Here is a 25,970-nt window from a genome sequence, read left to right as displayed (position 1 = left end):
CTGAAACCAGGCCGAAGAAGGTAAATGCAATGTTCCACAGTTCCTCTTGCCGACTGATAATCTCATACCTCAAAGTGATCCATAGTTAAATTTTGTCTGTCAAAAGCTTGGGTTGTTGCAGGCTTTGAAAGTTGCGGAATTTGCAGTGTTCTTGTGCATACTGGTGTGATTTATCCAGCTCATGGCCTGAAGCCTTCAGCCTGGTTTTGGAGCAGTGGGTCACAATTCTCCCAGCCCAACCAGGCCAAATCCACTGTAGGGATGAACTCTGGACTGCAGACCACAACGACACATTGTGTAATGACCGGCACATTTATTCATAAATACAACTACTGAAATTGGTAATATACTTCAACAATTCTCACGTTTTGTTATTGCTCGTAGGTAATCACTTCCATAAAGTGCATCACAGTTTCCATGGTGAATTAGGCAGCATTGAATGTCTCTCGCGGTAAAACAAGGCACAGATAACTTGGGGGGCATCTTCACTAGGAATGTTTCAGTCTTATTAAATACAAATGTACCAATGACACAAAACTGTACAAAAAGGATGGCACTCAGTAAGGCTAGTTAAGGCATTTCTCTTCAAATACTGATGTACATGTATTGCTATTCTGAAAATGCTATAATTCAAAACTCTTGAAGCTACGGCTACTGAATACACTGTGGGCTGCCCTCTATTGTCACTTGTTCAAGGCAAAAGATAATTTTAAATTGAATCACTGTTGAGTTTTGATTTGGAAAACGGCCCCCTGGCTGAGAGCTATTGGTGGCGCTGTGTGACCAAAGGAGGTCTGAGAAAAAGCCCTTTACATATTGCTGAAAGCTCACGGGCATCACGGATCACTCGCGCAGTTTCTTTTAACAGATTTTTATTTTCTGCAGAATGCGTACAAAAACCACACTGGGTGTTGTGTCCATCAGAGGTCTGCAACTCAGCACAGATGCATGACTGCAAAATGATCTTGACCTCATCGCACTCCTGGGAAATTTTTTTATGACCTGTCCTCTGAATAATCCTTTCCAATGATAGAGGGCGCCCTTTATGCACACAGCAACCAATAAGACCACAGACATTCCCTTAAGAAAGTTCCTTTAACTGTCCTCTTGGTCGTCTTCTGCTAGAGGATGCCCTTCAAATGCAGAGCCGGCCCAGGCAAGGTCCCCCCTCCCTTCTCTGTTTTTTTTGGTTCTTCATCCGTCGTCCGGGTCCTTGCCCAGGATGCGATTGGTGATCTTGCGGGCGTGGTCCCTCATGTTGTACAGCTGGTCGTCGATGCGGCGACGCCTCTCATCGTTGGCCCGCAGCCTGTCCTGCAGGTCGGCCATGCTGGTAAACATGAAAGCACAAATCCGGTAAAATGTAAAACTCCTGTGGAGGTTCAACAATGTGACACGGCATCTATTATGAATCTGAAGGTCAATATCTCTCACTGCAACACCTATTCAATTTCTGACGATGCCTGCACTGGCATGCAAACAATCAAGGGTCAACGTCCACCCCATGCTGTGTGCAACCCAATTAATCTCCTCTACCCCAATGAAATTTTTGTTTATACCAGTCTTCCGGTTTGAGCGGTGTCTCCTTGGAAGGCTTGCCGCTGACGAGCTTGGCCCGCTGTGTGGCTAAACGCTTCTTGAGAGGCAGTATCTTTGGAGAACCGTCTGTGAATGAAATTGAAATGTTGATTGCAAATGGACTACAATCACTTGGATTCATTAAGAAAGCATGATGAGCAGGGGTAATTTTACAGGTTCAGAAGTCGCATGTTGGTGGATATGCATATGTCATAATACTGCGTAAATAGTTGTTACTCTCTGGTATGTTCTTACTGGTTGATTTCATGATCTTTGGTTTGTGGCCCTGGGTCCTCCCTCTATCTGGTGATTTGGATGATGGGGAGACTCCCCTACTCCCTGCAGAAGTCCTGGATCCGCCCCTCCCCTTACTTGGGCTCCCCCAGCGTTCCCCTCCAACGTCCTGAATCTCGGACAGACTTAGTGCCAGCTCCGAGTCCTCTTGAGTCAAGCCAATCAGAGAGTGCCCATGCTCCGTGAGACTGGATAGGTTAGGGTTGGGGGAGTGACTGTGGGCGGCGGAATCTTGCTGCTGTTGACTGGCGATGTGACGGTTCACGAATGCCAACATCCCTTGCAAGGTTTCCAGGTTTTCGGCATCCTCGGCACTGTCAGTATCAGAGAAGTGCCCCAGGGAGGCCGGCTCCTTCATGACCCTGTTGCGAGAGTGGACATCTCGCAGCTCGTACCCCACCATCGGCTCCTGCACGTCCCGACTTCCGTACAGCCCCAGCGAGTGGTAGCCGGTGTCTGTCAAGTGTCGGGAGTGGTTCCCACGGTGCGGACTGCCAGTTTGCAGGTGCATGTCTCGGAAGCTGTTGCGAAGGCCGGCGTCCACCCCGATCCCGGACGACGGCAGGTTGTGATCTGAGGCACTTCGGCGTAGCACGATTCTCTGGGACTTGAACAGTGGGGATGAGGGGGCCACTAGAGGAGGTATGAGGTACGGGGCAATACCCCTGCTAGGGGTGGCTGAGGAGGAGTGGTTGGGGGGCTCGTGAGTTGTGAACTGGGTGCCAAAGGTGGCCCTCTCGTAGCCTGATATGCGGGCATTCAAACGGGCTACCTCCGCTTCCTGAATGGGAAATCAAAGCAAATTTCAGACTCTAGGAAACTGTATGTTAATGTAACAGACCATCACACCACAATGCTACAAAACGGATCAAATGTCAACGTGGAAGCTTGCTACTTCTTTTAACTTTCTTAATTCAGGCAACCATCATTTGAATTGGGGATGGCATATCACATTCTCAAAATGATTCCTGTCATGATTTTTCTGAGGCACATTGTTGTCCATCAAAGACACTGAACAAACTCAAAGTCTCCTGAGCAGAACAGCAATCGAGAACTCAGGTACTTGGTGGCTGCCAGGATTAACTTGGGTGAGTTCAGGTGCTCCTAAACCAGCAACCTGGAGTCTATCATTCACAAAACGCCACATACCACTATCAACATACTAAAATCCACATTCTCAAAGCTCCACAACCAAGAGCCACTGCCCAGATCCTAAAAATCTATAATCCCCATGGAAAACATCCACACTCCAACACACTTAAGATCTTTTCTCCAAACCTGTGCAACCATGACAATACATCCAAAGACCACAAATCCTTCAAATAAAATCCCAGATCTCAAATGCACAATCCCAATATAAGGCTTGTGCGCATTCTGCTGAGAAACTGCCCACCTTGATGACGATGGCCTCGTTGGCGGCCTGGATCACCTCCTTCCTTGCCTGCAGCTCGTTCTCCAGCCCGGTGACCTTCTCCCGGAGGGACTCTGCCTCCTGCCTGCCCCTGGCCTCTGCGTCCTTAAGCCGGCTAATCTCTAAACGGTGGCTGGCCTCCAGCTGGTTCTTGGAGGCCAGCAGCGCCGCGTGGCTCTCCTGCAGATGCGCCAACTACCAAAAAAAGAAGGAACATCGGTAAAATCAATATTTTTGGTCATTTCTTCCCTTCTGTTTTCCACCTAGTCTTGATCAAATGTTTTTTATAAAGCCAGAGAGTACTCTAAAAAGTGCAGACTATAACCACCATCCATTTCCACTGAGCCCACATGTTCTGGTGTATCTCTTTCATCTGACAAGCATAAAGGTTTGTATTGTGCACATTCAGTTAAAAATGGATACAAAACTTTGTTGTACAACTTATACCTGTGACTGGTGAACACAAGTCAAAGTGTTCTTCCTTGGCTGTCATAAATTGGCCACATATACAACACTACACTCAGTATCGTCACTGAGGCGTTTAGTGACTTTATTTGCTCTTGAAACTTCAGTAAAGAATTGGATAAAAGACTCGGGACTCAAGATAATATTTTAACCACTTCATGCTGGGGCATTTTTCAATGTTGATGATGTTGGGCCGGCATGACTATCATTTTTTCCGTTTTCAAAATCCTTCAAAAATTCATAATTTCATTTAACGGTCGTTTATAGCCGCACGAAGTAATCTTTAGGCACTACTCTAAGCAGCCTGGTCTTTTATTCGGAGTACGGTCTTTTGTTACAGGGCCCTGTTTCCTTTGTCCGAGTTCAGAGACCCCGGCCACACATATACACCATACGTCTCTGATTCCGGAGTTCCCGGCAGGAAGTGGTTAAGCCAGTCAACCTTCCATCTGTGAGTAACAAAGATCGGCTCAATCTCATTTATGGAAAGCCAATTTCTGTCAGTAACATACCTCGCGTTCTTTCTCCTGCATCTCCTGCAGCTGGAGGTCCCTGATGCGCTCCAGCTCTGCCCCAAAGTGGACCTCCGTCTCTGCCTCCCGTGCCATAATGGCGCCGTGCTCCTCAGCCAGCCGGGCGTGGTCCTCGTCCTTGGTTTGGCAGAGCTGGACAGCATCCTCATAGTCTCGGGCCAGCTGGTCCTTGATGGGAGAAAAATAATCAGAAAATGGCTAAGGGTCTATCAGCTCTAAGCGGGCACTGTGGAGGGCGCAGTGCGAACTAATCATGAGGTCCAGGTTTTCAAAATGGGTGGCTTCAGGCTTTAGCCTTGCTTTGTCTGGCAAACAAGCTAAGCCGAAGCCATTTAAAATATGCCCCGTGTGTTAAAGTCAAAGCATTTTCGTCACGCACAAAACCAGTTTTCAACGGCAGGTGCATAAATGTCTGCCTGGACAACCAGTAACTCAATTGTAGCACAATTGTGGCACCATATTTTATGCCCACTGGTTCAGTGTCCAATTAAAACACTGCACAAATGGTGCATACTACACTTAAACAATTTTCAGTTGAATGCACACAAATGTTTAATGGCAAATGCAAGCTTGGAATTTCAGTCAGACGCAGCATATTTCTGCATTGAGAGAAAACTCTCAGCTACTACAGTTCTTGACAGATGGGTAGAGCAAGAGAAGACGCCGGTGTCCCTGTAGTGCCACTTTAGCAGTCCTAGCCACAGCTTAATCAGAATCCACTGTCTAGAGCTAGTTCCAGGTCTAGAGCTAGTTCCAGGTCTAGAGCTAGTTCCAGGTCTAGAGCTGGTTCCAGGTCTAGAGCTAGTTCCAGGTCTAGAGCTAGTTCCAGGTCTAGAGCTAGTTCCAGGTCTAGAGCTAGTTCCAGGTCTAGAGCTGGTTCCAGGTCTAGAGCTAGTTCCAGGTCTAGAGCTAGTTCCAGGTCTAGAGCTAGTTCAAGGTCTAGAGCTAGTTCCAGGTCTAGGGCTAGTTCCAGGTCTAGAGCTGGTTCCAGGTCTAGAGCTAGTTCCAGGTCTAGAGCTAGTTCCAGGTCTAGAGCTGGTTCCAGGTCTAGAGCTAGTTCCAGGTCTAGAGCTAGTTCCAGGTCTAGGGTTAGTTCCAGGTCTAGAGCTGGTTCCAGGTCTAAAGCTAGTTACAGGTCTAGAGCTGGTTCCAGGTCTAGAGCTGGTTCCAGGTCTAGAGCTAGTTCCAGGTCTCCTTACATAACGAGTGCATAAGAAGACCCTGAACGACGACCTAAGCCTGCATCGGATGGGGCTTAAATCTCCCTCACCTAGCCCTTACCTTCTCCCGCTGGACCTGCGCCAGTTGTCGCCGGGCCTCGGCCAGCTCTAGGTGGTGTCGCTGCATCTGCTCCCGGGTCAGTCGCAGCTGTTGGCCCTGGGCCAACTCCTCCTCCCTGTGGCTGCTGCACTGCTGGCTCAGCTCTTCAATCCTCTGCAAGTTGGAGAGAAACAAATTTATTTCAATCCCAACAGAACTATGTTCAATTGACAATAGATTTCAACCCTCTGCAAGGTGCAAAGTAGCACGTTAATTAGATCTCAAGACAACAATTGCAAACTACTGACCTTAAAGTCTTGTATGTAGTAATATGAACTCTAACCTCTAGGGGCACTTGCAGAGTGTCACTTTTACTCGATATCCCAACTTTTGAAAAAGGAATCATATAGTGGTGTACTTTTAAAATGCAGCGAATCACAACAAACATTGACTCTTGAGAGTCATTTGACCACTATTTGTACAAAATTAATTATTACCATAATTTCTTAGTATGCTAAACTAACGAGCCGTGTTCAACAGTCAAGTTCCAAGTTCAACACATGATCCACCTCAACAGACTTCCTGAATGGTTAAATGTGTATGTACAAAACCAATGGAGGATTCAAACATGAATAAATGTCTTTCGCTGTAGACTCACCTAATGCTTCGTCATTTTAAGCCTCCACAGATAGGTTATATTGACACATCCTGAGGTGTGAAGTGGTTGGTGCTATCTTCTAGCACCTCAGAATCTTTATAAAACCTCAGCCCTTTCGCTTCGGCTGTCCTCAAACCTACCTTTTGTAGCTGTGTGATTTCCGCAGCCTTGTGGCCGATCTCGTTCTTCTGTCTGCTCACAAGTTGCTCCAGTTGCTGCACCTGCAGGGCTCGCTCTTTGAGCGTTTCCTGCTGCTCGCCGCATCTGTCGTCCAACTCGCCAATCTAACATGAGATTCAACAACCGTGCTAGGCGTACACACGTACAAATGTCGCTGAAGCCATGTGCCAAATTTTACTTCAGTTCTTCCATTGCTATTCCTTCTTGATGCATACCAATAGTAGTGTCAAGTCTATTGAGGGACTAGGGGCCATTTAAGGTGACAATCTTTGGAACTCGAGATGTGTAGGATGAATGCTACCTTCAGAAACTAGATAACTAGGGTGCAATAAATTTTTTTTTTAAGAAACGGAGGAGAGCTGCTGTAAATTTGTCCCAAGGAATGCTTCACAGGCTTTGCAACTTCTTCACGCCCCTATCTGCTTTGGAATTCTTGTATCAATTTTTGACCGTCACGAGAAAATGAATATTCCACATCAGCCAAAGGCAGCGTATGTTGAAAATGCAAAATACAGGCTTTACGCTCAATCTAACTTCAATCAACCCATGCTCAAATATCATTTTTAGTATAAAACATTAAACTCTCTACTCAACCTCAGTGTTTCGGTGCTTGAGAGGAGACTAGTTTGCCAGCCTTCCTCAGTATAGGGAATATGCTTCATGCTTTTCAACAGTTCCTTGCTATGTTAAAGTAATTTTTGCTGAGTACCAACTGCAAGGGGCCTGTACCTTTCTGGAGCACTGTTTCAGTTCATACTGGCTCTTGCTGAGGCTGTTCTCCAGCTGCAGGATTTTCTGGTCGGCTTCACTGCGGTGTTCCTTAACCACTGTGTCCAGCTGGCTCACCTAAAACAAAATTAAAATGAATAACTGTACCACTAAGAAACAATCAAGCTGGTTGACACAAGACGATTTCCCAAGAGGCATGACTACCAATGCACAACGAGTGAAATATATTTTCCTGAATGCTTTAATGAGAAGAAGCAATTCCTGAATAATGTCAGAATGATGATGTAAGGCCACTATCCATCGAAGCTGTGGTCAACTACTTCACAAGCACTTGACAAGTACTTAACATTGCTTCTTAAGTTTTTATAAGTACCCCACCTCTAATGAGGACCACAAGGTATAGATCTTTGTCATCGGACACCATCTTCGTAGGAAATTGCAGCTACGTGTTCAATGCCATCGAGCACATATACATCCAAATATCCTTGAAATATGGGCACAGCCAATGCACGTCACAAAAATTTGACGGAAGGATATCACGTGAGGGAGACTTGTTGATGAAAATGCAACAAAGACGTTCCTTGTCACTGTCTATTTATGGTTGGTGAAAGTGCTTGCGACAGCACTCGAGATGGCTATGTTTATACACTGTAAACTAACACTGACCAGACTGACTGACCCAGCCTACCTGGGTGGCTCTCTGCTGCAATTCTCGCTGGCTGCTCTTCAGCGCCTCGTCCATCTCTGCCATGTCCTGCTCACGGTTCCTGGCCTCGTTCTGACTCCGCCTGGCAAGATGGATGATTTTGAAAAATGTGAAGTACTCCTGAAGTACTAGGGAAGTACTCGACTATAACAACATGCTATTACACCTGAGGTTGTCAGTGAGTTCCTGCATCAAGTGCTGCTTCTGTTTGACCTTGGCCGAGTTGCACTGCAGCATTCACCTGTTTGAAGTACTTACGAAAGTACCTGTAATCATTGTTTAGTGCTAGTGTAGTACTTAACAATAACATGATGCTTACCTCAGCTCATTGGTGAGTTCCTGCATCCAAAGCTGCTTTGCTTGGCCTTGACCAAGCTCAGCAGGCACTTTAAAGTAACGGTTATAATTGGCAAGTACTTGTCGTGCGGTACTTGTGTAGTTTTAACGGTAATACGGTACTAACCTCAGCTCATCGGTGAGCTCCTGCATCCTCTGCTGCTTCTGCTTGGCTTCAGCCCGGCTGCGCTGCAGCACTCGCTGCAGCTCTGACAGCTGCTTGGTGGCTGTTTGCACCTCCAGCTGGGCCCGGTTCAGCTCCCCGTCCAGCTCCAGCGACTGCTCCCGGTGGGCCTGGTTCTCCTGCCTGGTGGTCTCTAGGGCCCCCTCCAGGTCAGACACTGAAGTTCACGAAAAAATAACCCAACCAATTCAAAGATATGTGTTATTGAAATTATGTGGCAAGCACCCACACACTCTGTGGGGCATGGCTGTGGCTACGAGCTGGTAGCTTCCACATGTGTGCATGTTTTCTTTCCAGCCATAGCTAACTGATTCAGACACTGTTGTGCTGACCAAGAGCTGCTTTATTATATCGTAATCTCAGTGAAGGTAAAGGCAAGCACAGATTTGTAACTTCACAGCATACGCTCCTGCTGAAAATTTGTTCAGCTCCTGTTCAGTTCCGCAATTCATCCTGAATTCATTTCATTCATGTTCACATTCACTTTCTCGGTGAGTAGGACTCAACATTTACCCAAGAAATCTCAATTCATTGGATGTATTGACCAGAAGGATTCTGACAGTAGCCGAAATCCAGAATCAAATGATTACAAATCAAACTACAAATTCACTGAGCAACTAGGACAACAAACCCTTTGTAAAGTCACGACGTGAGAATGTAACAGTCCTGGTGAATGCAAAACCAAATTTGCAAGATGGTTATTCCACTAAATAAGACGCACACAACTCTGGGACCTTTTTCCACGGCCATGGGAGCGTGCAGATTCTTCAGACAATCTGTTGGGTGATACAGCATGCGTTCCCAACTACGACAGGGTCTATCCTAATGAAACACTCCCTGAGCATTCCAAGCCTCAAGACCCTCCCTCGACCGCCGTACTCTCGGAACACTCAGCTTCATCCTGACCTTTGGCCGTCATGTTCTCCAGCTGCAGCTTGGCCTCTCTCAGTTCCACCTCCAGCTGAGTTGCCTTGGATGCATGGTTGTCGCAGTCCTTCTTGGTCTGGCTCAGCTGCAGCTCCAGGTCGGCTGAGCGAGTGTCAGCCTCAGCCAGGTCGGCCTGGGTTTGACTGGCGCCGGAGATGGAAAGGAATGCAAAGGACTGAATAAAATATCAAATTATATAAGTCTGATGTACAGTAGCTACTCTAGTATACAACAAGGAAATCATAAACATGAACATTTAGAACTGTGCAAGACTGTACAAAACTACTTGAATATTTAATGCCAAAAAGGGCAAATTAAAATCAGAAGGAATTTAAATACTGGGTCATGGTTGTGAAGTCAAAACTTCATATATGAGATTACAGCAATAATGATATTGTCACACTAAAATAGATTGTAAATGTGGTATACCGTGGAGTCTTAAATTGAAGTGGGCATGTCAACCTCAGAGAGTAACGGTAAGCAATATTTCTTACATTTGTGATAAATCCATGTAGAGATGATTGTACCTCCCTCCAATTTAGTCAACTTGACCATGATCAAACAAAGAAGGATGCTCGGAAGTTTTCTAGAACCTCACAGCATCTCAGATCCTCTGTATGTGACAATTTTCACTCCTTACAATCAAATTGGCAGGGACCAGAACTAAGAATAGATGTGTCACAGCATGCGTACACGGATGCATATAAACATTTAGAATAAGTGGATTCAGAGAGGCCAAAGGCTCCTTAGTTGCTCCTTGATTGGCTGACCAGTCTCTCATCTAGTGCCATATTTAGGACTGGGGTAGAGTCTAGGCTCACGGGTTCTCTTTTCCCAACTACCTGAGAGCCTGGGTTGCTTCAGTCAGCTGACTGGTCCGATCCTCCAGGTCCATGCAGGCTTGGTGTAGCTTCTTCTCAATCAGGGCTGCATCCTTCTCGGCCGCGACAGTCACATGGTTTAAACCTTTCTCCAGATGGGACACCTGTCAAAAGACACATCAAAAATGACATACTTGAATGGCATGTTAAGTTTCGATTTTTATGTAAGGTCCTACTTGTTGTCTTCACCTAGGTTGTTAGTTACGGCCCAGACATTTCAATTCAACTTCCTGATATGACATGAAGATTGCTCAAAAAGTTTCAATAAAATTGCAGCAGAGCCCAATTTCTTGGGTTTCTAAACAGAAAATGCTACTTAAGAACTTTACATGTTCAGCAAAAAGCAGCTGGGATCAAGTCACACCCTAAGTACATTGCATGACGTTTTGGTTGGTAACCAGCTGTATTTTCCTAAGCCCAAGTTTCCTGGGTTTAGGGACTCACCTGGTGTTCCAACTGCCCTTCCTTGTCCTCTAGCTCAGCCAGGCGCGCTGTGCTCTGCAGCAGCATTTGCTGCCGTTCCTCCAGGGCCCGCTCCAGCTCCGAGACCTGCTCGGCACTCTGCGCCTGCTGGTCCCTGGCCTGCTCTAACTGCTTCTCCAGCTTCCTTATCTGCTTGGGCAAAGTATCAAGTGCCAGTTAGCATCTACACAGCGTTATTAAGTGCTCAACAATTATACTTAACCTTATCAGCCGACATCTCATTCACCTACTGCATACTAAGTTAAGCCCTCAGAGGTACCAGATTGCTTGGAGCATACGGATGTTATTGCAGTAAAGCAGACTGCTCAAGGACATAAGAATGAACTGTGCCAGGGTTTATGAAGCTACACGACTGTTGCATTAATTCAACTTAATTTGGAGACTCTGATCATTACAAGTCTATATCACCTGCTCTTTTCTCTCCTTCCTCACCCCATTTGTCACAGTGTCTAAACACCTAGTGCTCATCTTGGTTTATGGCTTATTATCCTAAGGTCTGTTTTCATTGCCCTGTCTTTCTTACTATCCGTGACCCTATTTGTTACGGTCTCAACGCACACCCCTCTTGCGGTCAGTAGTTTACCATAACAGCCATCGTCCAGTCTGTCTGTATGCCCGCGTCTCTCTGCCTGTCCCCCCACCCTATTTGTCTCTGCCTCCTGTACCTCACTCTTCTTGGTCTGCAGCTCCTTGTCATGTCTGTCCCTCATGTCGTCCAGTCTGTCTATGTAGCCGGTCAGCTCCTCTTTGCAGACCACAAGCGCAGCCTCCAGCTGTGAGATGCGGTAGGCATCATCCTTGACCTGGAGCTGCAAGGAATGCGTGGCCTCGCTGTGCTCTCTGGTCTTGTCTTCAAGTTCCTTATAGGGGGACAAACAAATGGAATGCCTTGCGTTATTATGAATGCCTTCAAACCCCCAAAATTAAGACAAATTAGAGGTATGAAATTTATCTTTTGAGGATTACAACTGACTAACTTCAAAGCTCTGCGCTGCCTCTGTCTCTCCTTGGAGAAAGGGACTTAGCTGCAGAAATTGTGCCAAGTGTATAACTCCCAAGAGCTATTTGATCACACGGAGAGCATAAACAGCATTGAGCATGTGAATGATGTGGAGTGTTGGTGGCCATTTTGTATTTTCAACTGAATGGGTAAAAATATGTCGCAACTTTGCATGAGAGGGTCATGCCTGAGTATATGAAGCCATGCGGCAAAAATGATGCTGGAGAGTCCACACGTGATTGTCTTGTTTCGCTTCTTTAAGTAAGGCACCAACTCCATGGACAAGGTGCCTATTACTTGGTTCAATTTGCTTTTTAAAATCAAAAGGCATTCACTGAAATACAAAGTCCACAGAACACATACCCTTCTGGTCTTGTCCAATTCCTCTTTGAGCTGTTTGCTGTGTGTCCGTTGCGTTGTCAGTTCACCTTGGGCTTCGTCAATGGACAGGTTCGTGTTTTCAAGCTGGGTGGATAGTGTCTCTTTGCTTTCCAGGAGCTAGAAAAGTCCAGTATGAAAAAAATTCAAAGATTTAATTTGGAGGAAGATCCAGAAAAACTAACCCTCTGGAACTAAATATAGCTTTCCTCAAATCTTCTCGGAAAAGTCTTTCTCACTGAACAGATGCTGAAGCAAAGATTGGCTAGCCTGAGGTAAGCTAATGGCACAGAATGAAAGAAAGAAGTCGATTCCCTGGAAACTTTGTCAGTGTTTCAAAAATAAATGAGCCAAGAGCTGTGCCAACATGGTGACCGTGGCCTTCAGTGGTTTGTAAATGCTCAACTCCTTGGCAATCTTTTATACTGCAGCTGTAATATTTACGATGAGGGCAGCACCATAGAGACTTGCAGTGAGCATTAAACAGATGTCAAGGATTTATTCATCGTGGTATTTGGACTAATGATGCCGTGCTTACAGATTCTATCTGCTGCAGCATCTCTTCACACTGCTGCGCGTGTAGCTCCTTGACCTTGGTCAGTGTCTCGCCGGTCTGCTCTGCCTCCTCTGTCTTCCGTTCCAAGTGGGTCTACAAGGAATACATGCAATGTGATTGGTGCCGTACTTAAGTTGAACATTAGACAAATCCCAAGTCAAATGGATGACCCTAAATAGAGACCTCCACGGCAGTTCAGAACCTTGGCGAGTTTGAGACTGCATCACCATCTTTTGTTTGTGACTCGTGCCTTTGGAGGATTTTTTCTTCGAGGCAAGTCCAAGAACCGTACCCTTTGTGACTGAAAAAGAAAGCTACATGATCTGGCCAGTTTGACGATGAGCCGCCAGAGTCGTGAACCCAAAGCGGCCAAAGAATGACCAAACCGTTCTGTTGAAAACAGTTCACTTCAACAGGCTATTGACTTTCGATTTGATGACAAGTGACAGTGATGGACTCTGGCTCCCTGCAAGCATTCTCACTGGTGCCGACAGATTGAATACACAGTCAAATGAAGGGTTTCTGAGATGTCAACATTTGGAGACACGCTTTGAGCTTTAAGGGGCTAGGCTCACCTGGAGCTCCCGTAGCTCGGACATCTTCTTCTCGAGTAGCTGTTCCAGCTCAGTTAGTTTGGACGTGCATTCCTCAATGGAGGCCGTCTTCTCAGAGAGATGCTCCTCCAAGTGGGCCACGAGGCCGTTCTTCTTCCCGAGCTGAATTTAAGGTAGAGACACACAACAACCTTTGATACGCATGCATGCATGTTGGCAATTCACAGCACCCTGCTGGTCAAACAGGTACTCAACCTTCCTATATTAACTGTTCCCAAGTGTGGTAAATGGCTTCCAATTCTGCTTACTGAAGCCCTTTGAGTTAGCCGGCCATTTGCTGCAGCGCTGTAAAACTATCCTTTTAGTGTACAGACCTTATTTGCATGTAGACTGTTAGGGGCTTAACCCTAACACTCCTCAGTCCTCCAACAGGTGAAGGATTGAGCAGGGTTAGGGATAATGCAAGAAGGCACTGTAACTGCAGAGGCACTGTGCTCGTATGCACATTGTTTAACTGGATGGATGCAAAAGAACATTTTGGGAAGTTGCTAGACCCTATCAGTGGAGTACAATGCACAGAGGTACAGCCTGCCCACAGGTGTGGAGCCCACTGCAATTATAGCATCTGATCTTGGTGCCAAACTAGTCTACTGAGGGAGATTCCGCCCACCTCGGCCTCCAGCGTGGAGACCTGCTTCTCCTTCTGGGTGATCCCGTCCTGCAGTATCTTCAGCTGGGCGTTGTAGTGGTCCAGCTGAGACTCCACGGCTGTGCTGTGGGCCTCCTGCTCCGTCAGCCGCTCCTGCAGCTGCGCCAGCCGGCCGGCGTGCCTCGTCCGCTCCTCCTCGAGACGGTTGATGATGCCCCTCAATTCCTGGGCCTTGCGGTCGCCTGATGAGATGGCAAGAGCAAAGTAAAGACTGCAATGAGGAGTAGGATGGCATCGGGTTCGATCTGACGTTATCTGGGCACTTTTTCTGCCTCTCATGAGCAGAGATACTGATACCTTGGGAAGGAGCAATGGTGCAGCATTCTTGAGGTTGCAAGGGTTCAAATCCCAGTTTTTTCGGCAATTTTTTTTTCATTGTACTCGGGTTTATGACCTCTAGCCAGCACCCAGATATTGAGACCTTTGCCAATTTGGAATGCACTGGCACAGTGTTCTGGAGGTCCTAGGTTCAAACCCTGCTGTAGTCAATATTTCTGACATCTCTTTTTCAATATTCCAATGTTCTTTTAGGAACAATTGCGATCAAAATATCGCGGATGAAAATGGGAATGATGATAACAGAGATAACAATAATAAAAATAACAAAACAGCTAAACAATTAGGACGTTACGACAGAAAATAACAGCCACAAGATACAATGCACTGAATGAACCTTCCTTTTCTGAAATGGCACATTTTTTCTGTTGATTACTCATTCCAAGTGATCGATTGCGAATAAAGGACTTGCAGTGCTGTTTTCAAGGGTACACTCACCAATTTTGTTCTTCTCCACCAGGGCAGTGAGTTCTGAGCGCAGTCCGTCCATTGTGCCGCTGCTCGCCAAGGAAACGCCTGCGGAGTCGCGCTGCCGAGCCGCCTGCAGTCGCTGGTTCTCTGCTTCTTTCATGGCTAACTTCATCCTAAGTGCAAGAGCAATTGGAATCTAATTAACATTATTATTAATCAGTGCGGCCAAGGTGGCTAATTTCAACATGGGCGATTCCCAATAGTGCACCTCCAAGAGTTTGCAACTCATTGGCCAATCACAACGCGCGAAATCTGTCGACCCTTTCCAAATGCGCATTGGGTCGACAGGCTTTGTGCATCGTGATTGGAACCATGCTGAGCTGGTTCAGTTGATCACCACTTTGGATAATATGCGTACTAATGCTGACAGGACCACAGTTTTCTTGTAACACGTGGGTTTGAACATGCCGGGACGTGAACCCTGAAATCACAACTCATCTCTCAGAATAAAACTTTCCATTTGGACAGGAAAGAGACAATATTGTAGAGCACTCATGTCATACCGACAGCTTTCTCCTGCCATGACTGACAATATTCTGGTTTCTAGTTGCACATGTTAAATACCTTTCATTGTCAGGCGGCATCCCCTAAGAGCAAGATAAACTATCACAACACATGGATTATGTCTAGTTGTATTTTTATTCACTGCAGCCGTCCTAAGTAAACTCCTTGCTGAAAGTGCCGTTTAAACTATATAGCCTGACTCATAAGAGCACTCCAGCTGAGTGCAGATACCACTGACATGACAAATGAAAGTGTGTCCTTCAAACTGCGGCTGCATATAACACAGCTGCCTGTGGAAACCCCAAGCTAGCAGCTTTCATGCATTTCTCACAGACTCCTGCGTTATGTCAAGCCGCAGCCAAGCAATTTGGACACAGCCATATCCGTACTTGAGCTGTGCTATCAGAGCCCTGTTGCTTCCAGCACCGACAATTCCCCCCGAATCCACGTCGTCGCTCCAGGTGGTGTTGTGGGCCTGGTCGGCTGAGAGGGCGCTAGGCGCCGGGCTGTTATTCCACTGACCCGGATGTGTCCCCTGGCCTGGGTCTGAGTTAGGGCTGCTGGTACGTACCGGGCGGGGTACGTCGTAGCCATTATTGAGGGTGAGCGATGAATCTCCAGAGCTTCTCTGACACAGGAACAAGACAGTAATATGTGTTGACAATGTGTTATTTATTTAGATCACTGTATATTAGTGCTGTAGTCGAGTTCATCACAAGTCCTTTCATGAGTCCTTTTACAAGTCCTTTCACAAAACCAGTCACAAGTAACAGGTTGAACAATGACAGAGGAATGCTTCTGTCACAGCTCATTTGAGTAGCTTATGACTTGGTTTAAGACTGAATGACTTGTGATGGACTTACAGGGACTTGATGAAGGGACTTGTGATGGACTCGACTGCAGCACTGCTGTATATGTTGCAGACATTTGTGGGGCAACAGTAAAACCAGCGGATTTCGCACTGTAATGATGCCACTGGAAATATCGGCATGTAAAATGCCACAACTGTAAAGTGTGCAAGAAGCAGGAAATAAGAATCTTATTTGCCCTGAGCGGAACAAAGAGAGGGCATAATTTTCCAAGCAATGGATGCTCCTTTGGTGGGAACAGGTACTTCACTGGTTAATGAATGACACTAACTCCCTCGTTGACAGCGCAGTCCCATTTCTTGGACTTACCATCTGGGCCTGCAGCTTCCGTGCCATCTCTTCCAGCCGCTTCAGCTCGCTGTGGCTGGCCTCAATGTCCCGCTGGCAGTCCGCGAGCCGCTCGTTCTGCCGCTGCGTCAGCTCTGTCAGCTCCGCATTCTCCCTGCCCTTAATGTCCAGCTCCCCCCTCAGCTGGTCCAGCTGATGTCGCAGGCCGGAGATGGTGGACTGCAGGTCCTGGCTGGACGCTTCCAAGTCCCGCGCCGACTCCTCCCTCAAAACCCTTGACAATAAATTGACCAAATTAGACTCCCATTTTTTTTCAATCATGTAAGACTTCTAACATTGAACATTTTATCTTCAAACTGCAGGACATGCGTGTATCCATTTGAAAAACAGATTAAATTTTTCCACAATTATGAAATACTACAGAATGAAAATATAGAATTTTTTAAATAAATGTGAAAGTCTTTTATGATTGAAAAAATGGGAGTCTGATTTGTATTTCTTATGTATCAGCTTTTAGCTTGTTTATGATATTGTAAGAAAATGTCTTTCTTTTTAAATTTTTTAATGGTATATAGTGTACAGCGCTTTGTGATGTCGTTGACATGGAAAGCATTTTTAAATAATTCATATTATTATTATTATTATTAGAATGGGTGAATAAAACTTTATTTTTTGCTGTGTTAATTTCCAGAGGGTGGGATTCTTAAAGGTCCAAAAATGAAATTTTGGACATAACTCTTCAATTCTTCAGCGGAGTTTGTCACCCTAAACTCCCTGTAAGCTGCTACTAAGTCAATGGAGAAAAATAAAGCAAAAGGCAATTTCAATCACTTGCATCCGTACTAGCTTACCCAGGGAGGTTAGGATTGAGTTTCAGGTGCTAAGGTGATAGGGGTTACTGAGTGGGTTTTTACCAGTATGACTACGGACAGAAATTGATTTCAAAACCTATTTTTGAGGGGACAAGGGTTAAAACTGGACAGACTTTGGCATGGCCATTTCTCCCAATCCCTTGGAGTATGTGTGGCCAAAATGTTCACACAACTCAGAAATTTCTGCCATTCTACCTGAAGTTTTCCCTGGAATCTTGTAGCTCTTCCTCCAGGGCTGTGGCCTTCTCCAAGAGCTCTTCACGCTCCTTGTCACAGTGCAGCAGACTGTCTCTGAGATGGTCCTCCGTGCTTTGGTACTATCCACACATTCAAGATAAAAAGAAACCACAAGATCTAAAATCCTTTACTGTTGACTAAATTTGGGGAAATCGGTCTTGTTTGAGGATCTGATCATAAAGGGTTCATTAAATCATGGAGCACATTTCTACACAAAGGACTTTTGACTTTTTTTTCTTTAACTGCAGCAACTTGAAAACCAAGACTGTTGGAGGTCATTGAGACAAAAATGAATAAACAAAAGCAAATATATCATACCCTCCCACCAAAAAAAGAAAAGAAAGAGAAAAAGAAAGCAATTGTTACTAAATGTCCATCCAGTAATGTTAACTACCTTTTTAAATTTCTCCTTGGTCTTGTTCCTATACTCATTCAGTTGGTCGCTGAGGTCTTCCAGATTCTTCATGGCCTCATCTCGCTGATTTTCAGCCCTATAATAATTGGTGACAGGGAGACAGGATATAAGACAGGTTTGAAGACTGGAAACCCCACAAAGATCACCTCTTAGTTGTAGAAATTGTTATCAATAATGGGAGCGGTTCTGCTGTAACTGGCCAACTGGCAATCTGGTATTCAAATTCTGCATGATGAGTGGATTTCCTCCCCCTTACCTTCTTCTCTGCTGCATCTCAAAAGTCAACTCTGACCTGACTGTCTTGGTCTCCTCTCGACCTTGTCTGATGAGAGAGTCCTTCTCTTGGAGTTCGCGCTCATATTCCACAAGCTTCTGATCAGCAGACCTTACCAAATGAGAGCATATGTTTAAGATTCTACAGTTTCGCATGGCGTGTAGAGATTGGCTCCAAAAATCAGCACACAGGAACGGCTATTTTACACTGCCTGAATCACTTCGAATGCAGAAGTTTTAATGATAAACAAGAACACTTCCAATACCTATTACATGCTGACCGATGCCTATTACATACTACTGACTAACCAAGCACCTGTACGTATACCGCAGTGCTGAGGCTGCATCACACTAAAGTGCCTACCACACCTGTTGCACAAACTGTGCCGCTATTTTGGCAAGTATACACCACAATGATTGAGGAAGCAGTAAACACGTACGCATGTATGTGATCTGCATCCATGGAAAGCTTCAATGGCACCACTTCCAGTATATAACGTCCTCTAACTGCAGTTAAAATGTTGGCATCTTGTTCCAATAGCAATGCCACGAGCCTTACTTCCATACAAGCCACTTACATTCGCAGAGTTCAATTAATGCCATTCACCAAATATACTCTATATAATTTCCACACACATTTTGACTTCTGATCTCACATGAACTGAACATACGGCCATATAGCCTACAATATCTCTGGGGCAGGATATGATGTTACAGCCCAGTTTTAGCCAAGGTTACTGCCCGGTGGACAGGGTTAACAATGAAGACATAGGATTATGGGGTACCTGAGTGCCTCGTCGTCTAGTCGGATGCTTGACTCCAACTTTGCAACTCTGTCCCGCAGTGAAGGCACTTCCCCCTTGGTAGATTCCAATTCATGGCTAACAGCTTGCAGCTGTGGACACGTGTCAACATTTACATTAACCGTTGATGTTGACAAGAACAAACGATACGGGGATCCTTTACAATTTTCACTTATCGCTTCCAAGTAACTGCAGAAAGTTTTCAAGCCTTTTTGGTATACAAATTTGATACTTGTTAACAAAAACACAGGTCACTGGGGAGACACGAATAACTTTTTTTTTTGCACTGAACTTTCAAGGAGCATTAAGGACCTCATGACAAGCAATTCTAGCTGGGCTCAGTGCTTCATAATCCTATAAAATTGTTCAAAACCTCTTAGTAGAGTTTGAAAGCTCTTAACATAACAGACAACAAAATCCTCGGGGGTCAAATAGTGTACAGGGCTACTGATGGCCAAAGTCATTATTCTCAGTGAGATCGATGTGAAATTGACGTAACGAAAACCAAAGCCTAATTTTACCTGGGTTTTGGTTGAGCGTAGCTCATACTCAGTACTCTCCAACTTGTTGAGTAACTGGTGGTTACTAGAGACTAGCTCAGAGTTTTCATCTCTCAGCGCTTGCAGCTTCTTTCTCAGCGACTCGTTTTCAAAGTCGTGGGTAGACGGCACTGAACCCTGCACAGACCCGTTCTGGTAGCATGAAGTTTGAATATCATATATTTGTGTGTAGTAAGCATAGGAGAATTTGTGTCTTCACTCACAAAACATGACATTAAAGGAAAACAATGTCAAAGTTCATTTAGGAGAATTTCAAAATGGGCAAATTTGACTATTTTTTTACTGCACTCTGTGAATGTTCACAGTGCTGGTTTGTAATTATCTGATGCATTTTGTCATGATTAAGTGTTTCTCTGGAAAACTGGACAAATGTAACTGTGACAGCAGAAATTTGTAAATTTTTTCTTTGTAAGTCTTTATAAGTGCTTTTTCTTTTATAAGCTCTTTTATCAAAACATCAATCTGCTTTTTAAAAGAAAATATGTGGCTGAATGAACACATTTTGTTAGACGACGTGCAATTTCTCTCCCCTCAAAAGGCAATGCATCAAAACCCAGGTGTGATAACACTTTTCAAAGTATATTTCAGCTCAAATAGTCCTGTGTTATGCTGAAAAAAAAAAACTACCATTTTGAGCTGCTGCTCTGGGCCGGGAGTCTGCGTGCTGTGTGCCCCCTGCATGGCCACAGCGTCACGGTGGAAGCTGTAAGGGAATCTGATCCTTCTGTCTGAGGACCTGATGTCCAGATAGTCTTCGCTGAGGTCGTCCAAGGTAAGAGGTTGCAGGGTTTCGTCTGCCAGCGAATCACCGTCAGAAGATGCTGCGTACCTGTGCAGAGTCAAGCGTCAAAAGATCAAAGCAGGAAAATAAATAAAGCTGTAGAGCGAAGAGCGAGGCCGATGCATGATGTTCTCCTCAATGCTGTTTTTCATACAGGGCTTGGTGATGTAAACACTGTCCAGTTGTGCTTTGCTGCATGAGATTCCTACAGATCAATACAAATGTAACAAGCACCACAAAACTTTTACAATGCTAGGATCAAAGCAATCAACCAATCCAGTGATTACACCGTTTGTGGGGAAGAGTAGTCATCCTTTGGTTGAAAGCACTTCTATGACACAATTGGCCGCAGTAGCATTTGGAGGAATACCAAATCAAAGACTAGGGACACAGTGCTGATGGCAAAACTGCCTCAGCGAAGTTGTAGTGCTGATAAAACGTACAAGATTACCACTGTACATTCTGCACTTGCAAAATAACCGTATCTCCGCTTTACCTGCACAACCTGGAGAACTACATGTACATGTACAATTTAGTTAACTTACTAATCACAAGCAATTAACAAATATTCCATTTCATACCTTTACAGATCCAAATTGCATTACGATACTCATAGTTGTCGACCTGAATGCAACCGATGATATAAAAGTCACAGAGTCACCATTAACAAGCTGAGTGTGCTACATATACATAGCTTTTCCTCAAACGACATCCAACACGCTTTCCAACGATACCATAACAACTGTCCAATTTCTAAAGGAGTCCCTCTTGTTTACCCACGCTGAACTCCACTTGAATACACACGTCCACCACCGGGAGAACACTTAACAGGCATTCGATAGCTTTTGAGTTGGGAAATGCAAATACGCTTCACCAATGGGAGGTGGTACTCACGTTTCGCCAGGGTCATCTTTCTACTGGGCTATTGTAACTTGTGTTGACAGAACTCATTGATAGCGCAGAGGATTATTTTTCTTTTTCTACTGTTTGCTACCCAGCTATGGAACAAACCTGTATGCTCATTTATCACTCTTTTAATAAAGTTAACAATTTATCAAATCACACTGTGAAAATATTTACCTTTACATCAAACTGGTTTATGCTTTTTACACATGTAGGTCAAACTTTGCCAGGTATAACATTCTTATTCAGTTTCATTAGCAGGTATATTATGTTTGTCTTCCAAATGTCAATGTGGTTTTCAACACAACCCGTGGGGTTGGGGAGAAAGTTTACGTTTATTTTATAAATTGTAAGCAATTTGAGTTTGGCAGTTTCCACAAAAAATTCTTAATTGATCAGTAACAATGATAACGATAAAAAAGGTAATAATTCATTAATTCCTTGAAATACAGAGTATACCAATTCAAACATATTGAAATCCACGGCAAACGCATTTCAATCATTATAGTTACTGTATTTTATTATATTCATTCAATTATTATTATCATATTAGACAAAAAGTAAATTTCAGACTAAACCATGTAAACCACAAAGACTGAGAGATGATTTGGCTATTCTTCAAAATATGATAATGAGATGAAATGGACACCTGCTGCATGCATGCTAAATAGGCAAATCCAACTTCCTTTGTGAATGGTTGAGTATCCACGTAACAAAGGACTCCATTCATGAAACCACACTGGGCCTTTCCGTCCAAGGAAATTAAATTCATAATGACACTAAAGAAAATCAATGATCAGCACCTTGAATCAAAGGCATTCCGATCTGTGGGATAATTTGAGTCATAGAGTATTTGATATCTAAAAAGTGACTTTTCCTGTTGGTTTTCTCAAAAATTTGTAAACATTTATAGTGTAATTGCAATATTTCAAATTTGTGAAAAATTTCATGCTTTGAAAATAAACCCTTCACTGAATAATGCAATTTTTTCGAAAACACAAAACTACATAAGTTTAGATTAAGCTTGAAAATTGCACCGAGTATATTGTACATGTTGATCATGCATGTACAACCTGACGCTATTACACCCTGGATATGGGGCTCTTACATGTACTGTATAGGCGTTCACACGGCATTAAAACTTGTAAATTTTGGTGAGGATATATATATATATATAAATATATATTGCAATGGGAGAGGGGGCAGTCACGGTTCAGAAAAATACCTTGTCTAAAGTCAAGTTCCGTTCTTGACATCTTTGGAATTGGAAGCATATATAGACAGTTTCTTCTAATATCAAGTTTATATTGTGCTAAAAGCAATTTTCCAGAATGTAAATGTGATGTAGCACCCAGAAGTTTTAACTTGGTGGCAAGATCTTACAACTTAGTGACTAGTTATATAAACATGGTACAAGACAAGCAAAACGTGGTTGGCTGCCAAGCTATTTCTATAGGTTGGAGAACAGTGTACATGGAGTGAAAAATGTAACACTACCAAACAACAATAATAATGGATAATTATAAGGCACGCGTACATGCATCCTCCACACTCAAAAAGCCACATCATTTACTACCCCTGCTCACTGGGCCCACAAACATTCCTAAAATCAATGCCATCATTTCAGGTGTAAACTGCAAAAACACAAAGTTATCTCTGGCCTCCCGGGTACCCATTTCTACTCCTGTGTGGAGAGAGGCATGGAATAAAGTGACTCACCCGGGGTCGTAACATGCGACCAGCAGCTGGATTCGAACCCCTGCTTAATTGTTCTCAACTTACAAACCCTAACCACTTTGCCTCTTGCCTCCGGATAGAATGAGGGGGACAAATTGTGATATCAAGAACAGACTGCTGAGTGGGTACCTGGTGTCATCTCGAGGTGTCTGCAGCATCTGGAGGCTTCGCTCCGTGTGCAGAAGTCTCTTCCTGATGTTGCTGACGTTCTTGAGTAGCAAGTCACCGTCTGTATCCGACTCAGACGTCATGCTCAGTCATCTGAAGTAAAACAAAAAAACCAAGGCTGTCTAAGGGTTGTCAAAAATACCCATCAAAGTTAAAGGTGTTCAAACCTTTGCAGAATAATGTAGCTGAAGGGAGAAAACAAAAACGACCAAGCATGGAATAAAAGTATCGCACCTTCCACGATATCATCCATATGGCAGTTTACCAAATGCGAATGCCTCAAAAATGTCTCGCTGTTAACCTTAAAAGGCTCTGGGAGTAGCTGAAACACGAAAGTCAGAGAGGCTTACAGAGAGAAATTTTTAAAAAGCACACAATTTTTTCCATAAGAAGTACCCTGAACTGAAGATGAATGTTTCTTAAAGTGCAAGGTGCATTTTTTGGAAGGCTTCCCAACAGCAAGTGTTGCATCAATGACAAGTAAGCATAATTTGTACTCATAGCCATGGATACATTGTACTGATGTTACCAGCAGGTGTTGTCTCATTCACATGTGGATTGAGTTGGTGTCAATCAGCTTGTGTGATGCCACTTTGCAGCACCTGGCTCACTTCCTGATTATCCCAACGATAACACCTCAATTTTTTTTCTTTTAGAATTCTGTATAATACAGTGAGGCAGGACTCCATATGAAAAGTTTACAAATGCATAGAGCTCATTCAGAAGAGAATTTATATTATTCAGACACACAAATTATTAATCACGTAAATGGCTTTTCCCCATTATTGAAAATTAGTGTCTGCATTTGAGCATGGAGCTATTGTACACAGGAGTAAACACGTACAGAGATCAAAAGGGTCAATGATGACCACCGCCAGCACTGCACGTGCTGCAAGGACAAAACAAATTATGCGCCGCTTGCGGGCTATAAGGAATGCTTGCAGATGCATTGTAGGTACCGCGCATGCGTGTCCGTAACACTTCCGCATGTTCAACATGGCCGCCTTGAGATGGAAACCACCGTCATCGGAGACTTAAATTTCCATAATTTTAGTGATTGTTCTGATATTCCAATGACAATAAAAGTCTGGTTACGTCTTTACATCCCCAAAATGTCTCTCTTAGCAGTAAACAGAACTACTAACTAATACAAATTCTCCAAAAATACGCACAAGAAAACTGAAAGAATGTAGCTGGTCCAGAGTAAAATAAAAAACACACAAAAACAATGGGAGATGGGTAGTCCATTCTGTCATTTTTCACAACTGTCTCAGTATGAAACCTCACCACGTTGTCAAATGCATTTCTGCAGCATGTTTCCACCTTCTTTTAATCGTAGGAACCACTAGGATTGTGACTTATGATATAAATATCGAAGTTCATATTTTGGGTATTTGTTCTCTACCGCTGGAACCGCCTTTGACTCTAAAATCATCCGGCGTTTTGCCAAATGACCACTGCCGATTCAGAATTTTTGAGCGCATCTGCGGGGATCACTCGCTGGCTCCTGAGGACTACGCATCTTCTTCGTGCGTCATTTCCACCATTTATTTACTCCAGCATGCCGCAGCGAAACACAGGGAGTATGTGGGTTACCAGCTAACTGGCGGTGGCGATCACTGTGTACAAAGAATGTCTAAGGGTCTTGAACACTGGGGCGGGTAACAGCGCCTTACCTGTGGAGCCGACCCGACCAGTTAATCGCATTACCATCTGTAGGGGCTTCGTTCTAATTCCTTGTGTTTAATAGCTCCATAATTTGAGTTCTTATATATCTTTGGCAGTCCAGGCTTTGAATAGCTAAATGATGCAATTTTCTAGTAGCTCCCATCAACATCAGTTGTAACAATAGAAGCCCATTGCCTGGAGCTTGCAATGATAAATTGGTCTGTTTATTCTAGCCCAGTACTTTGACATGCATGGATGACTTGACGCCAAAGGGAACTGGACATATTATACAAATTTTTAATTTTTAATCTTGGTCAAAGTGGTCATGCATCTGGCACTAGTTATAACAATTGCAACATGTCAGCTGTGTGTTTAAAACCCTCCTATGCTAAGACACATTCTTGACACAGTTGTCATATCAGTCAAAATCAGTCAAATTTCCCATACACTGTATATGTCTATGTACTGGGGGAAATCAAGTGGAAGGCATTTTTGACTGTTTTTGATGGTTAAAACAGAAGGAGGGTTTTAATTAGCAAATTTTACAAAAACAAGAAGTGCAGACACTCAGTATCGACATGGCCAGACATGAAACTGTTTTCCTGGTCATCGTGGTCATGAAAATTCATGTGACTTTTATGAACCAAAAATTGGGAGAAGAAAAATAAAGCCATAATGGAATTAACGAATGCAATGCACCAAACTGACATTGATCATGCATCACAAGCATGACATAACCCTGCATGTATCCAATAGGCTGATGCAGTGATGTGGCTTTTCAGGCTGTTCGCAAATGTTGCTTGAATTCCACAAGAAATATAATGACATCATTGTATAGTGCCATTTCTTTTATATGATGTAAATATGAAGCATGTTGTTACTTCACGACACGTTCATTTGCATCATTTTCAAAGCGAAATGATTTTGCATGAATTCAAATAATAGTCTCTGATAATATGGATAAGCACCCTGCGGTCCTTAGGAAAAATATGAACAGCCGGTACTACACTTTACTTACTTTTTTTTTAAAGCTTGGTGATAGAAATTCATTTAGCTAGCTAGCTTCGAACCATATTATGTCGTCTGCAAACTTTCCACTTTTTGAGTGTATCCGCCATTTTGAATGATCAAATAGCTCAAAATTTTGATTGGTTCAGAGAATTCGTTTAGGCAAACTCATAAGTAATATCCAGCTGTGGATTAATGTGGAGTAGTCTTCATATATAATGAAGTTATTTCTCAAAAATAATTTTATTACCAATA

At 43.9% G+C, this 25,970-nt stretch overlaps 1 protein-coding gene across 5 annotated transcripts; it reads right to left on the bottom strand.

Annotated features, from left to right (window-relative positions):
- Positions 1-293: 293 nt before the first annotated feature.
- Positions 294-25,840, bottom strand: ccdc18 (coiled-coil domain containing 18). Of its 5 annotated transcripts, none has more exons than XM_087143307.1 (29): positions 25,726-25,840; positions 23,001-23,132; positions 20,078-20,279; positions 19,412-19,582; positions 18,873-18,982; positions 18,071-18,199; positions 17,794-17,890; positions 17,358-17,479; positions 16,312-16,564; positions 15,523-15,761; positions 14,597-14,742; positions 13,784-14,004; positions 13,135-13,275; positions 12,542-12,652; positions 11,989-12,123; positions 11,291-11,485; positions 10,587-10,754; positions 10,104-10,246; positions 9,241-9,404; positions 8,278-8,491; positions 7,797-7,896; positions 7,109-7,225; positions 6,340-6,483; positions 5,563-5,715; positions 4,261-4,449; positions 3,266-3,478; positions 1,834-2,653; positions 1,560-1,665; positions 294-1,330 (listed from the first exon to the last, which is right to left on the bottom strand). In XM_087143307.1, exons 2-29 carry the CDS (start codon positions 23,120-23,122, stop codon positions 1,195-1,197), a joined length of 5,061 nt encoding a protein of 1,686 aa, XP_086999433.1. In that variant the 5' UTR covers positions 23,123-23,132; positions 25,726-25,840; the 3' UTR covers positions 294-1,194. The 5 variants fall into 5 exon arrangements, with proteins under 5 accessions (XP_086999433.1, XP_086999434.1, XP_086999435.1 ...); XM_087143308.1 differs by lacking the exon at positions 25,726-25,840 and adding an exon at positions 23,569-23,686; XM_087143309.1 differs by lacking the exon at positions 25,726-25,840 and adding an exon at positions 23,274-23,292.
- Positions 25,841-25,970: the final 130 nt, after the last annotated feature.

The sequence above is a fragment of the Acanthaster planci genome, linkage group LG11 (assembly GCF_054643075.1).
Source record: "Acanthaster planci isolate LZ-2023a linkage group LG11, COTS_SCS, whole genome shotgun sequence".
In the NCBI taxonomy this organism is placed as follows: Eukaryota; Metazoa; Echinodermata; class Asteroidea; order Valvatida; family Acanthasteridae; genus Acanthaster; species Acanthaster planci.
This window is presented reverse-complemented; position numbering and strand designations above follow the sequence as displayed.